General features: G+C 40.5%; 1 protein-coding gene across 1 annotated transcript in view; it reads left to right on the top strand.

The window, feature by feature from the left end:
* The first annotated feature begins 1,695 nt into the window (after positions 1-1,695).
* wdhd1 (WD repeat and HMG-box DNA binding protein 1) overlaps positions 1,696-19,715 on the top strand; it is a 60,127-nt gene continuing 42,107 nt past the window's right edge. Inside the window, 8 exon segments of the mRNA XM_014195991.3 lie at positions 1,696-1,803; positions 2,435-2,515; positions 3,151-3,262; positions 11,512-11,663; positions 12,733-12,844; positions 12,994-13,044; positions 15,030-15,125; positions 17,312-17,404. Coding sequence (XP_014051466.3) covers positions 1,709-1,803; positions 2,435-2,515; positions 3,151-3,262; positions 11,512-11,663; positions 12,733-12,844; positions 12,994-13,044; positions 15,030-15,125; positions 17,312-17,404 — 792 coding nt within the window. The 5' untranslated portion in view covers positions 1,696-1,708.

Raw genomic sequence — 19,715 nt, 5'->3', positions numbered from 1 at the left:
TTTGTTAATTTACAAGTAATTTATTTTACACACTCTTAATTTTTGCCATTTAGCGTTTAGATTGATCCTCACTACCTTCTCAAAGCGCATTGGAGAAGAAAGTGCGAGGGGAGGGACCCAATATGGTTGAAAAAGGGGTGAGGAGATAGGATGCGAGAAATCATGGAAAGACACATTGAAATTCAGTCAGGGGCAGCGTCCCTATTCTCCTTCCTTATCCATAAGCACAATTCCCATCATGGATTTAACAATGGTGGAAGCTCCCTCCCGGGCAATGATAACACCAATCCATGCTTTTAAACCTGAGCATTTTCCTTCCTCTTCAGCAACTGAGTTAGGAAGGACGCCTGTATATTTGTAGTGACTGGGTGTATTGGTACACCATCTAAAGTGTAATTAATAACGTCACCATGCTCAAAGGGATATTCAGTGTCTACTTTTTAAAATGTTTTAACCATCTACCAATAGAAAATCATGGAAAGACACATTTAAATTCAGTCATGGGCAGCATCCCTATTCTCCTCCCTTATCCATAAGCACAATTCCCATCATGGATTTAACAATGGCAAAAGCTCCCCCCCGGCAATGATAACACCAATACATTGCTTTTAAACCTGTGACGGGAAGTGTGCAAGTGCACACTTTGGGTGAAGTGTGGAGAATCGTGACACAGACAATGTGTCTAGATAATGAAGAAAATAAATATGGTTTCTCAATGGACAGAGGCAGGAGCCATACTTTTATTGATCTGCCCATACCACAGAAATGAAATATGAATGTGTCTCAGATTATCCAGTTATCATTGCAGTCAGACCCCATCCAGAGCTTAACATTGTAACACTGTATAAGGTATCTTATTATATACAGAATTCATTAAATCACAGACGATTCTGTGATGGGATTGTATGTCTTTGGTTTAGGCTCATTTGCAGTAATCAGTCAACATGAGCACACACGTTGCACAGGTTACACACACACAGACACCCACACACATACTCACACACACACACAGGCTTTATTGGAGACTATTGGATTTCATTGCAGTAATATTTAGACACAGCTGTCTGCAGCAGCCTATTTCCTGTTGTGCTTATGAAATTACTCTAGCGAGACCTCTCAGCCAATAGAAAGTATACCAAGATCAGATCGTCTGGGCCACATGGGTTTGGAAAGAGAGGACAGGTACTCACCAGTGGAGGCTGCTGAGGAGAGGATGGCTCATAATAATGTCTGGAACTGCGCCAATTGAATAGCGTCAAACCATGGGGTTGATGTATTTAATACCGTTCCACCAATTCCGCTCCAGCCATTACCACGAGCCAGTCCTCCCCAATTAAGGTGCTGTGGTACTGTGGTACTCACATATTGTTGTTTGATACAAATTTCGTTGCCCAGTCTTCTGTGTATACAATACTTTTTTGTATCATTTTAACTCTTGACAATGATGTGAATAAATATACAACTCTTTGAAAATGAATGCAAGGAGCTTAGCCTATACAGGAAGTTAGATTGAGAGGTTGAATTAGTTTTGAGTAGAATGAAATTATGGATGATTTGATTGAAATTCATTTATAATTTATATTTGAAAACATACAAAGCTGCATATCTACTGCCTGACTACATGACAAAGTGAGGTAGATGGATTTTTGCTGGGGCTCGTCTTTTGTGGGCACATGGGAGGAGAAAAGGAGGAGTCGAGGGAGTGGTAATGCTTGACGTCGCTGGCGGGAACCCTGAAGCTCTTCTGGTTCCTTGTTTTCAACTGCGCGGGACTTTCTGCAGTCACATAAAGAGGATTCTACAGTAAGTTTGGTTTTATGATCCCTGTTTCACTAATCTCCTGTAACGTGATATATTAAAAGAGAAGATTTCAAACGTTTTGAATGATTACGTGATTTTATCATGTGTTTTTTTTAGCTACTTAGCTATTTTGAGCTGTTATTCTGCCCCAGTTAGCTAACGCTAGCTAGTTATGTGGTTCAAACGTCTTCGTACATATGACACAATAGAATACATTTTCAAAGAAAGTGAATTGCACGAAGAGACTGGCTGCAAAAGTAGTTAACAAACTAGATCACTTGACTAAGTCATATATAGTGAAATGCAATGTTCGTTATTAAATAAGATGAACGATACTGTAACTGTGTTATTGATCCACAATTGGAAATTTGATTGCACTTGCGTATAGTAGGTAGCTAGCTAATAGTAGTGAATCAAACGGGTACCAAGGCAGCCAATAACCTAAGCTATACGACAGTGGACATAGGCCTAACAGTAGACAGCAATAAAATAAACAGCACATCAATACTGTTTAGTGAAGTGGAATTCGAGAAGAAGAATTCAAGTATGTTAGCTAGTTCATGTGTATGTACAACATAAATGGGATCATGTCATGCCACTTCCACATTCTCTGACAATGCTATCATTTCAGTAGAGCAATGCCCTGTGAAAGAAAGCCAATGCGCTACGGCCACTCAGAGGGACACACAGATGTTTGCTTCGATGACACTGGAAAGTAAGTATAACTGAACCAGCCACGACAGCTGGAACATATTCACTACCAGCGTAACCTCCCGCCCATAAAGTAGCAGCTGAACATGTCTCATCTGATATTTGGGTTAAAAGACTTGTCACAAAACATGAAATTAAGCAATATGCCACATTACTTCTTACTTATACATTTTTTTGTTTTAAAACATTAAGCATGGTCATCAGGCAAAAAAAATATTTTGCTGGTAAAAAATCTGAGTGGCTGGTAGATTTTTTTCCATCTACTTGTACCTGCCACAGTGGCTGGTTGACCAAAAAGTAAATGTTAGGCCCTGGTCATCAAATAGGCATAAAAGAAATGTAAAATACACAACTGAAATATTTGTTTAAAGTAATGTGAATTGATTTTGATTTATAAGTGATACGCACTAATGGCAGTCACTACCATCATGGGACTTTTATTTATTGTTTTATGCTGTGTTGGAGCGTTCAACCCATCATGCATTTAATGTTTCAAAAATAATAATCGAAACCATTATTTTTTTATAATCGAACAGACCTCAAAAAGCACTAATCTCTCAGCACTAATAAATATTGTCCAGGTAGTAATATAAGTATAGAGGTAGTTGCTGAAATTATTCTTGCCTGACATTCTCTCAGGTATATAGTCACTTGTGGAAGTGATGGGGATGTGAGAATATGGGAGAGTCTGGATGACGACGATCCCAAGTCCATCAACGTGGGGGAGAAGGCCTATTCTTTAGCCTTGAAGGTGAGTCTCATACCAGTCTGCCATTGACAAAGTAACCAATGTGTTGCACAGCAAATATGCAATAAGCCTACTCAATGTGGTTGCCAATGAGGTACTCCAGAGACATGGCTGTAGACTCTTAGACCCCGTAGGATTCTACAGCCATATCGCAGGTCTACCAATGTGGTTGATGTCAATTCTATAACACTTCTTATTTTTATTATCTTCCTGGGGTCTACAAGAAACACACAACATGACGAGTAAGAACACACTTATACACCATTTAGACAAGGACAGTCACAGAAATGTAAAATATAACAATACACAAACAATACAACAAAAATAATACAAACAATGTCCCTGCTGTTCCATGAGATTTTTTATCTGTTTTTTTAAAGATAATTTTGCTGTTTGCTTGAGTAATTTGAGATGGGAGTTCCATGCAATCATGGCTAGGGCTGTTGCGGTCATGAAATTTTGTCAGCTAGTGATTGTCAAGCAAATAACTGCCGGTCTCACGGTAATTGACGTTAATTAACATTAACATAAGCACGTTTAGCATCTCCTGGCTTCCACGCATAGCCTACAAGCCACTGATGCAGTCCTTTGGAACATCTACATTTTTAAAAGTCGAATAAATCCATTTAATATAGCCTACCCCATCACAATAAATCCATTACTTATTTTCGACAGGTCTAAAGAAACATGATATGAAGAAAATGTAGTCTATTTCAGAGGAACAGAAAAGCATACTCTGCGTTGTCCTTATGTAGGCCCTGATATGGCTATGCCATATGGCTGTGGGCTACACTAGTTCATTTAGCAGAAAAGATTTGCTCAGAATTCTGTGGCATTATTATTTATTTTAACCCTTTTTTCTCCCAATTTCAATTACGATCTTGTCTCATTGCTGCAACTCCCCAAGAGTGTCGGGAGAGGGGAAGGTCGAGTCATGCGTCGTCCAAAACATGACCCGCCAAACCGCGCACTTTAATGCCCGCTTAACCTGGAAGCCAGCTGACGACCAAAGTCAGCCTGCAGGCGCCTGGCCCGCCACAAGGAGTCACTAGAGCGCAATGAGCCAAGTAAAGCCTCCCTGGCCAAACCCTCCCCTAACCCGGACGACACGAGGCCAATTGTGCGCCGCCCTATGGGACTCCCGGTCACGGCCGGTTGTGACACAGCCTGGGATCAAACCCAGGTCTGTAGTGACGCCTCAAGCACTGCGATGCTTGAGGTGCTGCGCCACTCGGGAGGCCCTGTGGCATTGTTTTGAAAAATATTTTATAGTATGAAGAATACAATTGAACACAGCTTCATAAATATTCTGTTTTGACCGTTTTAACAAAGAAACTGGTCCTCCTATATTCTTAATTTAGAGTTATTTATGCCATGTGATACAAACTTTGGGCTATATGTTTTAGATTTTTTATACATTCTAAGGCTGCCTGATGGGACTCTAATGATTTTGAAAAAGCCTCAAGTTGCACACACTTCATCACTCTCTCATTCACAATTTGACAAGCACTTGATAATATTCTCACCAGGCCTCAAATTTCCATGCGGCATCCCCCTTGTGTAGCCGTAATGCCCCCTAAAAAATCCATGCCTTTTGCGGCCAAAGTGGCCGTTGTGCCCTATTGCTGAATATAATAATTATAATTGCCGTGCTCCGAAGCACATCTCACTCACTCTTAGATGTAGCCGATGCCCGTCACGTGATCGGGTCCTTCTCAAAGGCATTTCAGTTAAGAAGTAGGCTACAAGTGAATGAAGAGAGACACATCGGGACGCAACTGTGTGCATCCCTCTAATCAAATTCCGAGGCGCATATTAAAGATGTCAGAACTGTCCACATTTAGCCTACTTTTTGTCAGCCAACAGGATGAGTAGGCCTAATGAACAGTAAAAGCACTAGCCTATGTCAATGCACTATCCGCTATAGTACAAAAGTTTACCAATTCTATTGATGATGCAACATATCAGAATGTTTAGCTTAATGTTGATAAACTAAACTCAGCAAAAAGAGAAACGTCCTCTCACTGTCAACTGTGTTTATTTTCAGCAAACTTAACGTGTAAATATTTGTATGAACATAAGATTCAACAACTGAGACATAAACTGAACAAGTTCCACAGACATGTGACTAACAGAAATGGAATCATGTGTCCCTGAACAAAGGGGGGGTCAAAATCAAAGTAACTGTATCTGGTGTCAGTATCTGGTGTGGCCACCAGCTGCATTTCAACAGGTCCCAGACGTGCTCAATGGGATTGAGATCCGGGCTCTTTGCTGGTCATGGCAGAACACTGACATTCCTGTCTTGCAGGAAATCACGCACAGAACGAGCAGTATGGCTGGTGGTATTGTTATGCTGGAGGGTCATGTCAGGATTAGCCTGCAGGAAGGGTTACACATGAGGGAGGAGGATGTCTTCCCTGTATCGCACAGTATTGAGATTGCTTGCAATGACAACAAGCTCAGTCCGATGATGCTGTGACACACCGCCCCAGAAAATAACGGACCCTCCACCTCCAAATCGATCCCGCTCCAGAGTACAGGCCTCGGTGTAACGCTCATTCCTTCGACGATAAATGCGAATCCGACCATCACCCCTGGTGAGACAAAACTGCAACTCGTCAGTGAAGAGCACTTTTTGCCAGTCCTGTCTGTTCCAGCAACGGTGGGTTTGTGCCCATAGGCGACGTTGTTGCCAGTGATATCTGGTGAGGACCTGCCTTACAACAAGCCCTCAGTCCAGCCTCTCTCAGCCTATTGCGCGTTCCTGGTTTAACTTGGGCAGTTGTTGTTGCCATCCTGTACCTGTCCCGCAGGTGTGATGTTCGGATGTACCGATCCTGTGCAGGTGTTGTTACACGTGGTCTGCCACTGCGAGGACGATCAGCTGTCCGTCCTGTCTCACTGTTGCGCTGTCTTAGGCGTCTCACAGTATGGACATTGCAATTTATTGCCCTGGCCACATCTACAGTCCTCATGCCTCCTTGCAGCATGCCTGTCACATTCACGCAGATGAGCAGGGACCCTGGGCATATTTCTTTTGGTGTTTTTCCAGAGTCAGTAGAAAGGCATCTTTAGTGTCCTAAGTTTTTATGACTGTGACCTTAATTGCCTACCATCTGTAAGCTGTTAGTGTCTTAAAGACTGTTCCACAGGTGCATGTTTATTACCGTAAGTTCCGGACTATAAGCTGCAACTTTTTTCCCACGCTTTGAACCCCGCGGCTTAAACAATGACGCGGCTAATATATGGATTTTTCCCGCTTTCAAATTTTTTCTCTCCAAAAAAACACATTCTGTGACGTGCTCAGTTTTTTGGCGGCATGAAGCTTTCATTAGACCAATGAAATTGCCGAACGGGTTAAGGTCAAACAACTTTTTTGTTTACTGTTTAGATTAAATCGAGCCCTCTCAAACTTCCCATCATTCTGATTACGGTAGTCATTTTGTCACCCTCATCATGGCAAAGACACGGAGAAATGCATATGATGCAGCTTTCAAGTTGAAGGCGATTGATCTGGCTGTTGGAAAAGGAAAACAGCTGCTGCACGGGAGCTTGGTCTTAATGAGTCGATGATAAGACGTTGGAAACAGCAGCGTGAGGAATTGACTCAGTGCAAAAAGACAACTAAAGCTTACTGCTAATTTTTTTGTTGTTGTTACAAGCCGTGTTTCGTTAAAGCCTATTTATTTTTGTTACAAGCCGTGTTTCGTTAAAGCCTGTGTAAAGTTCATTTGTTTCAATGTACCGGTAGGCACCTGCGGCTTACAGACATGTGCGGCTTATTTATGTTCAAAATAATATATATTTTTTAAATTCAGTGCGTGCGGCTTATATTCAGGTGCGCTTAATAGTCTGGAAATTACGGTAGTTGTTTATGGTTCATTGAACAAGCATGGGAAACAGTGTTTAAACCCTTTACAATGAAGATCTGTGAAGTTAATTCGTAAAAATCCAAATATCTTTGAAAGATTGTCCTGAAAAAGGGACGTTTCTCTTTTTGCTGAGTTTATTAGGCTATTTCTCCACATTATAAGCGCAGCAATGCGCACACAGCATTAGGCTATACGTGCGCATTTTCCAAATGCTATCAAATAGCGGGAAAACACTTCTCAAAAGTGACTACAAATGCAGTTATGCATGTAATGGTTTATTACAAAGGTGCATTGTTATAGTGAAAATGGTCTTCCTCAAACTTGAAACTCACGTGTAGCCTATGTATGCCAGTTAGACTCTACACCAGTTATAACGCGGATTAATGTGCTCAGTTGTAAGATGTTATTTGGCCACCAGTTGGGATACAAACCTTATCAAAATGGGCTAGGCTACATGAGGTGTGCGACTATGATTTGAAGTTGCAAAGAAAAAAAGGCATTTACTGTTTCTTCCCTTACTGCACAAGCTGGGCATCATTCACAAGTGATAGGCTAATACTGTCACCTATAAGACTGTTATTAATTTAATGTTTAATTTACATATACTAAATAATATGTGGTGAAATTGGTTTTGATTTAGAATGGACCATTATCATGCACCTGTCTAAGAACAGTGGCATGGGAAGAAAATATGTCATCTATGCACTGAAATATGTGTGATTCTGTGCCTGATTCAGATGTTCAGTTGATTGGGTACAATATTTATAGAGCTGATAGAGTTGGTAGAGGTGGTGGTATCGCGATTTATGTAAAATGCTGCTTAAATGTTTTTGTGTCCATATCAACCTCTGTCCCAAAGCAATATGAATGTCTAGTTTTAGTTGGTACTTGGTAATAATGCTCGTTTAACTCTAGGAGGGGTATATCGCCCCCCCCCTCAGCTCCTCCTTGTACTCTATGCAAATTATCTGATATACTGTCTAATTATGCAAACTCTGAATTACTGATTTTGGGAGATTTTAACCTGGATTGGCTTTCACCAGTATCCGATAAATTAAAAGACATTTGTACTGAGCTAAATCTAACTCAGCTGATAACTAAACCAACCCGTCCCAACTTTAAGAACCCAGTAAAATCTACTCTACTAGACATTATTCTAACAAATACCCCCCATAAATACACAGCCAGTGGGGTTTTTGCAAATGATATCAGTGACCACTGCCCTATTGCTTGTATTAGAGATACCAGGCTGAAACACTCTGATCCCTGTATAATCTCTAAGAGAAATTATAAACATTTCTCACAGCAATTTTTTACCCTTGACTTATATCACTCTGAGTTTTTATCCACTTGCTGCTTTCTGGACCCGGTTTTAGCCCTTGCTTTTTTCTCTTCTATTGTTACCTCTATGTCTGATAAACATGCCCCGCTTAAGAATCACAGAGTAAGAAACCGAACCAGTTCTTGGTTCTCTCCTGAATTGTCAGGTCTTTTCCTGCAAAAAAATCGGGCCTGGGCCTTGGCGAGGAAAACAGGTACTCCAGCTGATTGGCTGTTTTTTAGGCAATTGAGAAATAAATGTACTGCAGCTGTCAAAAAGGCAAAATCAAATTACTTCCTTAATGCTATAACGGGGGAATTCTGCTGTTTCTCTTCCTAAGCAAATTACCTCAGATTACTGTATCCTAAGTGAAAAAAATGATATTTGTGATGCTTTCATCTCTGCTGTTTTTTTATTTGAAAGGAAAAGTGGCCATTGTGGCACTGGCCAGTTACTCTGAAAAATGGTAACCCTGTTTTTAGTTTCCAGAAAATAACCGAAGCAGAGGTTCTAGCTGCCCTGTGTGCCATTGATACTAAGAAATCCTTAGGCGCTGACAATTTAGACCCGTTACTTAAGTGTGCTGTACCTATCATTGCTGGTTCAGTGACACACATTTTTTATCTACCATTAAGCACAGGAAATATCCCTAAGGTGTGGAAAGCAGCTTTTGTTCTACTATTACATAAGGGAGGTGACGGTAGTGACTTGGATAACTATCGACCCATCTCTAGGCTACCTTGTCTGGCAAAGATCCTAGAATCTATAGTCAACAAACAGTTACAGTCTTTTCTTTCTGCTAACAGTATTCTTAGCACCAATCAATCTGGTTTTAGATCTAAACACAGTACCACATCGGCCACTATGCTTGTTGTAAATGATATTGCAAATGCCTTAGATGATAGAAAGCACTGTGCTGCGTTGTTTGTAGATTTGTCAAAAGCTTTTGACACTGTAGACCATGCTATCCTTTTGAGTAAGCTGTCATCTATAGGAGTGGGCACTGATGCCTGCCGATGGTTTTATGACTATCTTAAAGATAGAACTCAGGCCGTCATGGTCGACGGGGTCAAGTCTGACTCCTTACAGTTACTTAAAGGGGTCCCTCAGGGTTCAATAATTGGCCCACTATTGTTCTCACTTTATATAAACAACATTGGTGATGATGTCAGATATTGTAAATTCCATTTATATGCAGATGACACAGTGATGTACTCTATTGCTCCAACAGCGGACCAAGCTTTAATGCAGTTGGAGTCTGATTTTAGGATACTACAGGGGTCTCTTTTACAGCTTAAACTTGTTTTAAACGCTAAGAAAACAAATGTCATGTTTTTTTCTAGGTCTAAACTCTCAGTTAGAAACACTTGTAATCACTAGCTTGGATGGTACTCAAATCAAACAGGTCTCTGCATATAAATATTTAGGGGTATGGTTAGATGATAGGCTTTCTTTTAAAAAACATGTTACTGAATTGGGAAAAAAGCTCAAATTCAAGATAGGGTTCCTTTACAGAAACAGGGCTTGTCTGTCCTTCGTAAATAGAAAACAAATTGTGCAGGCTACTTTTATGTCCGTTTTAGATTATGGTGATATTATCTATATGCATGCATCGGCAAACACATTAAAACCACTGGATGCTATTTACCATTGTGCACTCAGGTTTATCACGGGTGATAGTTACAAAACTCATCACTGTATCCTATATCAACATGTGGGTTGGGCCTCTCTATCTGTGAGGCGAGAGCAACATGCTCTCTTGTTTATTTATAAAGCGCTTCTTTTAAAACTACCTCCATATATATCATCTTTAATTTCCACTAGATATACACATTTTAAAACCAGATCACAGATGTGGATTAAATTAGAGACTCCTGCGGTCTCCACAGAGTTGGGTAGGACTGCCTTTAGTTCCTTTGCGCCTTATTTATGGAACAAACTGCAGATCCAACTTAAGTTAGACACTCTGGTGTCCCTTGCCCATTTCAAAAATGTTATGGAGGATCAATATGATGTTGTCTGTGATTGTTTCTGTTGAATTGTGTCTTTGTTTTGTATGTTTGAAATGTTCTTGTCTGTATGCCTAAAACTGTACATGTCAACATGTTTACACAGGGCACAGCCGTAAAAGAGATCCAGGTCTCAGTCTGTTTTCCCTGTTAAAATAAAGATACAAAAAAAAAAAATTGCGAATTGAGGACGCTTTTCCCGTGGTTCATTTTCATGCCAGCCTGGTAGGCTATATTCCTGTTGTAGGCCTAGTCTATAGAAAGCTGATGGGATCCTCGCTCTCATATATTTCCCCTCTATCACTCCAGTGCTTTACACTGGGAGGTAAATACAGATTATTGCAAATACTCTAATGTTGATGACTTAGTTCTTTCTTGTCAATTGTTTCTATGAAGTTGCCATTCAATTGCTCTGCCATTATTATTGTATGAGGTATTGTTGGTGGGGTTACCCCTGTGCTGTGACGTGTGTCTTATCTTTTCTCTCCTCTGGCAAACAGGCTACACTCTAGGCAGTCTCTTTTGCTGATGTGTGTGTCTGGTAGTGGTACTCCATCTAGCCTACTCTTTTCAATTTCGGCAGGGTTAATACCTGCCTGGCGCCCCAATTTAAAAAAAAATATATATTTACCCCTCTCTAATAATACCGCTACAATCCTCTCTAAGCTTTACAGGGATATGACTCTGAACGTATACAGCAACACCTCCCCATAGGCATTCCTGTTTTTTCTGTAGATGTTATATCCTTCTATTGCTACTGCTTTATAATCAAAGGAATTATCTAAGTGAGTTTCAGAGATGGCCGGTATATGAATGTTATCCGATGTTAGCAAGTTATTGATTTTCATGAACCTTGTTTCTAAGGTTACATACTTAGTCAAGTTGTACATACAGTATGGTAATATTCAAACAGTGCTATTGCTCGATATATCCTCTCTCCGTTACAAATCTAGGTTTATTTGTCATATTCATGGCATTCAGTGAGTGTACAATGAAATTCTTATATGGTTGTTATCTAACTTTGTCTTTTCTTCCCATAATATATAGAATGGGAAGCTGGTCACAGCAGCCTCCAACAACACAGTACAAATCCACACGTTCCCTGAGGGTGACCCAGATGGCATCCTCACCCGCTTTACCACCAACGCCACCCACGTCACCTACAACAGCAGCGGCTCCAGAGTCGCTGCCGGATCCAGGTACTGTAGACGGACACCCATAGAAATAGAATGACTAGAATATAATGTAATTTCTGTGTTACCACCCCGATGTGCAGAGCTCAGAGCAAATTGCTAGAAGCTGAATAAATTATATTCTGCATGTCATTATCCTCCTTTACAATCAGTTCGGCAATGCAGATATCTACGTTTATTTCCTTGTCATAAAAATGTGTTTCTGGTTTGATGGTTATACTAATGGTTATACTAAGGATCCCAATGATCCCAACTTTTTACCAAATAGACACGAAACAGCTTTCAATTCCTTTCTGATTAGTCTAGACTGTAAGTCAATAGCTGCTTGCTGTACGCATTGATTCTCTAAACAGGTGTATCACAGAAATGAAGACTCTGCCCATATCTCTGGATTGATTAGGCCATTTTCACGTGGCTAATATCCGTTTGAATATTGACTTTATCAATACAGGCATCTGAGGCCTGTTGAGGGTTACAGATGTAGGATCTTAATTTGAGCCAGTTTGCTACAGCAGGAAAATTTGAATTATTATGTGGAATATCGTTAATGGGCATTTTTGTAGGGGATGATCAATCAAGTCTGAAATTTTAAAGTGAAAATGATATACTTTAGAAGTGTTTTTAAGTCTTGAGTACATTACAAGTTTGCATTTCCTGCTGTGCAATAGGGTGATCAAATTAAGATATGGCATCTGTATGATATCCACCACTGATTTGAGGAAATTAGTTTCTTGCGTCTATTTCCTTCTGCAGATCTAACTGATCTAGATATGTAATACTGTATGTGTTTGATACAAAGTAAAAGTTGGAAGCAGAGCACTTACAACTCAATTTATTGTTTGCATGATTTATTCATCCATTCCTTAATTCATTCCTTCAATCATTTTATTTCCACACTCACTCATTCACTCACTCCCCAGAGATGAGATTTTTCCTGACTAATCAAGAATTCTTGCTTTAATGAAATTATCCATTCATATATCATTAAATCTGACATACCCCTAGCCCAAACAATGATTTTCTTTATTACCTTTGTTCTGATCACATCCCTTGTGTGTTCGTGCTCCTCCCTCAGTGACTTCATGGTGAAGGTAGTGGAGATGTCCGACAGCAGTCAGCAGAAGACCCTGCGGGGACACAGTGCCCCCGTCCTCAGTGTCACCTTTGACCCCAAGGATGAGTTCCTGGTAGGAATCATCTACAACGTTACCCTTACCACCACTAATTTGACAGATTTTGACATGATATTTAATTAGCTAGATACTGTTATTGGGAATAGACTAGAATGCTTTATTCTTACAAGAAAAAAGTATTTGTCAAACCTTTCTCTTCTCAGGCCTCTGCTAGCTGTGATGGATCTGTAGCTGTGTGGAAGATTGAGGAACAGGTAACAAGCGATCACCCCACCTCGTATTCTACTCTTCTGTTTAGCTCATTGTCATTGAAATCCTTGGGCGGGCCGCCTAAGGGTTTTTTCCGGATGCCTACATCCAAACTGTAAAAAATATATGTATACAGTACCAATCTATTTTATACATTGTCGAATAATAGTGAAGACATCAACACTATGAAATAACACATATGGAATCATGTAGTAACTAAAATAGTTAAACAAATTTAAATATTTTTACATTTGAGATTCTTCAAAGTAGCCACCCTTTACATTGATGACAGCTTTGCACAGTCTTGGCATTCTCTCAACCAGCTTCACCTAGAATGCTTTTCCAACAGTCTTGAATGAGTTCCCACATATGCTGATCCCTTGTTGGCTGCTTTTCCTTCACTCTGCAGTCCAACTCATCCCAAACAAACCATCTCAATTGGGGAGGTCGGGTCATCTAATGCAGCACTCCATCACTCTCCTTCTTGGTCAAATAGCCCTTACACAGCCTGGAGGTGTGTTGGGTCATTGTCCTGTTGAAAAACAAATGTTAGTCCTACTAAGTGCAAACCAGATGGGATGGTGTATCTCTGCAGAATGCTGTGGTAGCCATGCTGGTTAATAAGTCTGCCTTGAATTCTAAATAAATCACGGACAGTGTCACCAGCAAAGCACCATCACACCACCTCCTCCATGCTTCACATGCGGCGATCATCCGTTCATCTACTCTGCGTCTCACAAAGACACAGCGGTTAAAACCAAACATTTAAAATTTGGACTCATTAGACCAAATGACAGATTTCCACTGATCTAATCAGGCCCAAGCAAGTCTCATCTTCTTATTGGTGTCCTTTAGTAGTGGTTTCTTTGCAGCAAGTGGACCATGAAGGCCTGATTTCACGCAGTCTCCTCTGAACAGTTGATGTTGAGATGTGTCTGTTACTTGAACTCTGAAGCATTTATTTGGGCTGCAATTTCTGAGGCTGGTAACTCGAATTAACTTATCCTCTACAGCAGAGATAACTCTGGGTCTTCCTTTCCTGTGGCAGTCCTCATGAGAGCCAGTTTCATCATAGCGTTTGATGGTTTTTGCAACTGCTCTTGAAGAAACTTTCAAAGTGTTAAAGTAATGATGGACTTTTGTTTCTCTTAGCTTATTTGAGCTGTTCTTGCCATAATATGGACTTGGTCTTTTACCCAATAGTACTATCTTCTGAATACCACCCCTACCTTGTCACAACATAACTTATTGGCTCAAACGCATTAAGAATGAAAGAAATTCCACAAATGAACTTTTAACAAGGCAAACCTGTTAATTGAAATGCATTCCAGGTGACTACCTCATGAAGGTGGTTAAGAGAATGCTAAGAGTGGGTAAAGCTGTCAAGGCATAGGGTGGCTACTGTGAAGAATCTCAACTATAACATATATTGTTTCTGCTCTTGCTCTATCAACTGCCATTTGAAAGTATATTTAAAAATTATATCTGGGTTGTTTAACACTAAAGCATTTTGCAATGTTAAATGAAAATGTGTCCAGGTAGTCCCTCCCCAGTTTCAGGCAGTTTTCTTGCCTAATGTAGTCCCGTGTAGCTCAGTTGGTAGAGCATGGTGTTTGCAACGCCAGGGTTGTGGGTTCGATTCCCACGGGGGACCAGTACGGAGAAAAAATGTATGAAATGTATGCATTCACTACTTTAAGTCGCTCTGGATAAGAGCGTCTGCTAAATGACTCAAATGTAAATGTAATGAACATGGCAGTGTTGTTGCATTAGAGCAGGGTTTCCCAAACTCGGTCCTGGGGCTCCTTCTGGGTGCACGTTTTGGTTTTTGCCCTAGCACTACACACATTATACAAATATTCAACTTATCAAGCTTTGATTATTTGAATCAGCTGTGCAATGCTAGAGGAAAAACCAAAACCTTCAGGGACCGAGTTTGGGAAACCCTGCGTTGGAGTGATCTGAGAAACTCTGCTTTGGATTCATTCAGACTCAGGTGACCAGCTGGCCGCTGCTGCAGAAGTCCAATGATGTCATCAATGCCAAGTCCCTGTGCCGACTGGCCTGGCAGCCCAAGGCCGCTAAGGTACTAACTCACTTACCTCTACTTTTTAGGTTATAGACAGTTAAAAAGAAAAATGCTATTTCAACCTCTTTGCAATAAGGAATTGAGACCCAAAGCTCAAGAGAAGTTTCAAGTGTGTATCACCAAGGATACAGTCAGCTGAGTGCATACATTTAGAAAGTTCACAACACATTTTATACTCTTCCCTTGTAGGCGTCACCTCCCCAGCTATACATTTTATGACCCCAATGAGTTTCCCTCCTTTCCCATGTGCAATCTCCATGGTCCTCTTGTTTAGCTAGATGTCAGAATCACACCCCGACCATCCTTGGCCTGACCCTTCTCTCTGATCCTAGGCAATTTCCTCTTATCTGATTACGTCAACCTTTCTAAATGAGCATACACACAGTTTCAAGTGCATCTGCGCTCTCTGTTCAGTGCGCTCTCTGCTTAGCAGCGGTCTCTGCTCAGTTTGGCAGATGCGTGAGGATGAGATGCCCGTGTGCTGATCTTTTTTCTGCAGTTTACTTGAAGATCACTCCGCGACGCACATGATGCAGCGCTGTCGTTCAAGCCACTGACTTTTTATTCCCACTTGCCATCACTCACCGCTGTCATGAAATGGACTCATGCTAGCCACAAGTTCTGACTGAGCTCAATTGTCATGAAACGCGCATACAGCGATAAGTTTCTCTTTCATACAAACTTAGAACGAGGTGTGCCCACAATGTATTTTGTGCGGGGAAGTGCTTTGTAATGAGTCTCTCATAACGAACAAATTAATAAGTAATCAATAAAACGACAAACATCCACAGCATGATGGTAAACCCAGGGAGTTCTTTCAAAACAGGGCAGAATGCTTCAGGAAACAGTGCTCCGACAGTGGAAAAGTCAGCTAGCAAGGAATTGTCATTTTATAACGGATGATGATAACCATCTTTAAGGCAGTACTAAGTAACTGTCATTATAGTAGATGTGAGTTTCTCTTTCAAACAATCCTCTGGCCTTGTACACAGGTAATAGCTAACATTCACTAAGCAAGCTATCTACTGATAGTGCAACCCTAGTAACAGTACAGATGCAGATGAAAAATGATCAGGCCTACTGTACATTTTACTGTAGAAATTATTGTTGAAAACTAGTCTAGGTTGGAGCTGTTGCTGTTTTAAAATACAATAATAATTGTAATTCTTAACTGGAATAAACTGATTGAAGCAAGATGCTTTTTGAGGCGAACACACTCACACAGTTCTGGGTTGTTCATCTACAGCAGGAAGTGGTCTCCTGCCTGACTGAGAAAGCAGTAGATGTTCTGGTCCAGTTTGGCACCACATACCTATGTGAGTCAGGGCTCTCAACTCTGGCGTACTTAAAAAAACAAACTGTTTCTGTACAAGGCTGAGCATGACCTCAGTGTTGCACAGTCAAAAACAGAGCCCAGAATTGACATGCTCTCATTAGGACTGTGTGTGCGTTTTCTGGTCTACATCTGTGTGATGTGATCAATCACTTTATTCCAGTTCAGAATAAAAAAAGATGTATTGTATTTTAACAGCAACAGTTCCAACCTAGACTTTCTTCCAACAATAATTTCTACAGTAAGATGTACAGTAGGCCTGATCATTTTTCATCTGTACTGTTACTTAGGGTTGCACTATCAAAAAGCCTGTGTATGTGTTCTGTTATTCATCTGTGTGACGTGATCAATCAGTTTATTCCTGTTCAGAATGTAAATTATTTATTGTATTGAAACAGCAACTGTTCCAACCTAGACAGATATGACCGAGTGTTTTTAACGGGGGAAAATAAACATTTATATGGATATTTAATTTCATTGATATTTGTTTTTGTCTATACTGATATTTATGTATAGTTGCATATTTTCCTAAGCTTGGGAAAACACAGAATTTCTAATTTGGGTCCCAGGCTGAAAAAGTTTAAGAACCCCTGCTTTAAGGTGACCTATAGTTTTCACCTGTTCAGTACCTCTTTCATGTATTCACTACCTCTTCTATGCACCATTATTATTTACTCAGGTTAGTCTCATGGAGAGAGGATCCTGATCCACTTAGTGACACTTAACCCATTAAGTCAGAGCACCCAGTGGTTTCCATTGTGTGTGTGTGGTGTGTGTGTGTGTGTGTGTGTGTGTGTGTGTGTGTGTGTGTGTGTGTGTGTGTGTGTGGGGGGGGGGGGGGGGGTGCTAGCTCCTGGCCGTTCCCGTGGAGACAACGGTGCAGCTGTACCAGAGAGACTCCTGGGCCCACGTGAGCACACTCTCCGATGACCTTGGCACACAGGTGAGGTCAATGGGTAAAGTGGACACCTGGGGGGCATGTTCAGTAAGGTTACAAAAGGGTTTGAAACGGAAAACAAAATGAAGTGTTCTTCATGGACGGCCTACTCTGTTTCACAATGTTTTCTCCTCTACCTATTAAACACCACCATGCACGGCTCCACGGTAAGCCTGGGCGACATGGGCAAAAAATCATATCCTGATTTGTATTTATAGGCGATTCACAATATATCTAGATTTTGAAAACATATTTTTTTCTCTAAGCTTTGTTGTACAATTTTAAAGGTCAAATAAACTTCATTTCAAATGGACAGCAATAATCTAATGAATTCAGGGCTTGTGAAATTATATGCTTTTTTGCAATCTGTCGATGAGTACGGTTACATGCACACAATGCGGTTATTGTGGATAGAATAGATTAATATATTAGTTTGATCAAAACGTTTACATGCTTTGTAAGAACAACTATTTCCCCTATATTCCTAATTACATGGACACATCTGAAATCATGCTACCTGATGGCACTCTGATAAATGCAGAAAATCACCAATCAAAATAAATGTTCTACCGTGTTATTTTTGGGAAGCATATTTGAGTTTGGTCATATAAAGTTGATGTAAAACTTACTTTCTAGACTCATGCATTCAGTTGTTCCTAACTCACTTCACTCGGGCTATAGAGGGAGTTTCGCACGGCTGGTGCTAGCACATTTGGTCTGCACATACACAGCTGGAGTGACGATTTGGGTGTTTACATGTGCTACTAATTTGAAAGATTACTCAGAAAACCAGGTGTTTTAATCGGTGTGTGCTTGATTTGAAAAAACCTGACCCAACTATTCTCCTGCTGCTGGCTTTTGCAGATTCTGCCACTACTCTCCTGAAGTTGCCGGTAATAGGCTACACGAGGAGTCGGCAACCTTTCTCATGTGGAATGCCAATTTATCTTACCATTTCTACGTACCAATCTGCATGCCAGTTATGGTTTTCATATGCAAATGTTAGTGAAACAGTTTCATGTCTTCATGTCTCAAAATCATTATCATGTGGTTAATCAAAATTCTATCCAAATCTAAATGAAAATTATAAAGCCTAAAAAGGAACTTCTATTGCCATTGCCAACTATGTAAAAATAGCCTACATAAAGCCAACAAATAAAAACATTGCAGCATGCAGGTAGAAAACATATTGATACAAATAAATATACTATAAATCACATTGGCTACACATGGCCTGTCTGCAACGAACTTGAAACATTGTATAAACAATTTAACTTAGGTCTGGCCCAAAGGTTGTGCTAGCCAACTTCCAACATTGTATAAAATATTCTAGGCTCTCAGTTTCCTGAGCCAGTGAGCTCGGGACAGACACAGCTGTAGGCTATTTGCGCAAGGGATGAGAAGCAGTGGTTATCTTGGGCACGAGCTCACCGGAGCTGAGTTCCGGCACCTCAAATGTTCTGCTGCTTGAGCTCCTGTTCTTCTTATAGAATATTAGCTAACAAGTATTGTGGAGCTCCTGGACCTAAATATAAACAGTAGCAGCACCCAAAATGAGTACCGGAGCCTATTTCAGTCCAAGTCAAGCACTGATAAGAAGTAATCAGGTAGGCCTATTTCATGATGTTTCAATTGGATCAGAGCATGACATCTTTCCATTTCACGCAGACTGGTTATCGAAAGGGAGAGAGCTGGAAAGATTGAAAACATATTTTTTTCTCTAAGCTTTGTTGTACAATTTTAAAGGTCAAATAAACTTCATTTCAAATGGACAGCAATAATCTAATGAATTCAGGGCTTGTGAAATGATATGCTTTTTTGCAATCTGTCGATGAGTACGGTTGCTCATCGACAGATTGGGTCCTGAGGAAGTATTGTAATTCTCAAGGGATGTAAAAACAGACTTTGTTTTCTTTCTGTTTGAGGGGAAGAAAACATTACTTTGAGAAGCTCCACAGGTCATTAACCTTTCTGGCGCAGGCGTTCCGCTAGCGACCCACCTTGACAACATCCGGTGAAATTGCAGAACGCCAAATTCAAAATACAGAAATAGTCATAATGAACATTCATAAAAATACAAGTGTTAAACATCGGCTTAAAGATTATCTTCTTGTGAATCTAGCCTCTTCGTCAGATTTCAAAAAGGCTTTACGGCGAAAGCATGCCATGTGATTATCTGAGGGCAGCACCCCGCTTACAAAAGCATTAAAAATAATTCCAACCAAGTAGAGGAGTCACGAAAGTCAGAAATGGCGATAAAATTAATCACTTACCTTTGAAGATCTTCATCTGGCTGCAGTCACAAGAGTCCCAGCTA

Source organism: Salmo salar, chromosome 01 (genome assembly GCF_965601325.2).
Source record: "Salmo salar chromosome 01, fSalSal1, whole genome shotgun sequence".
NCBI classification, from domain to species: domain Eukaryota; kingdom Metazoa; phylum Chordata; class Actinopteri; order Salmoniformes; family Salmonidae; genus Salmo; species Salmo salar.
Note: the sequence above shows the minus strand (reverse complement) of the source record. Positions and strands in the feature narration are given on the sequence as shown.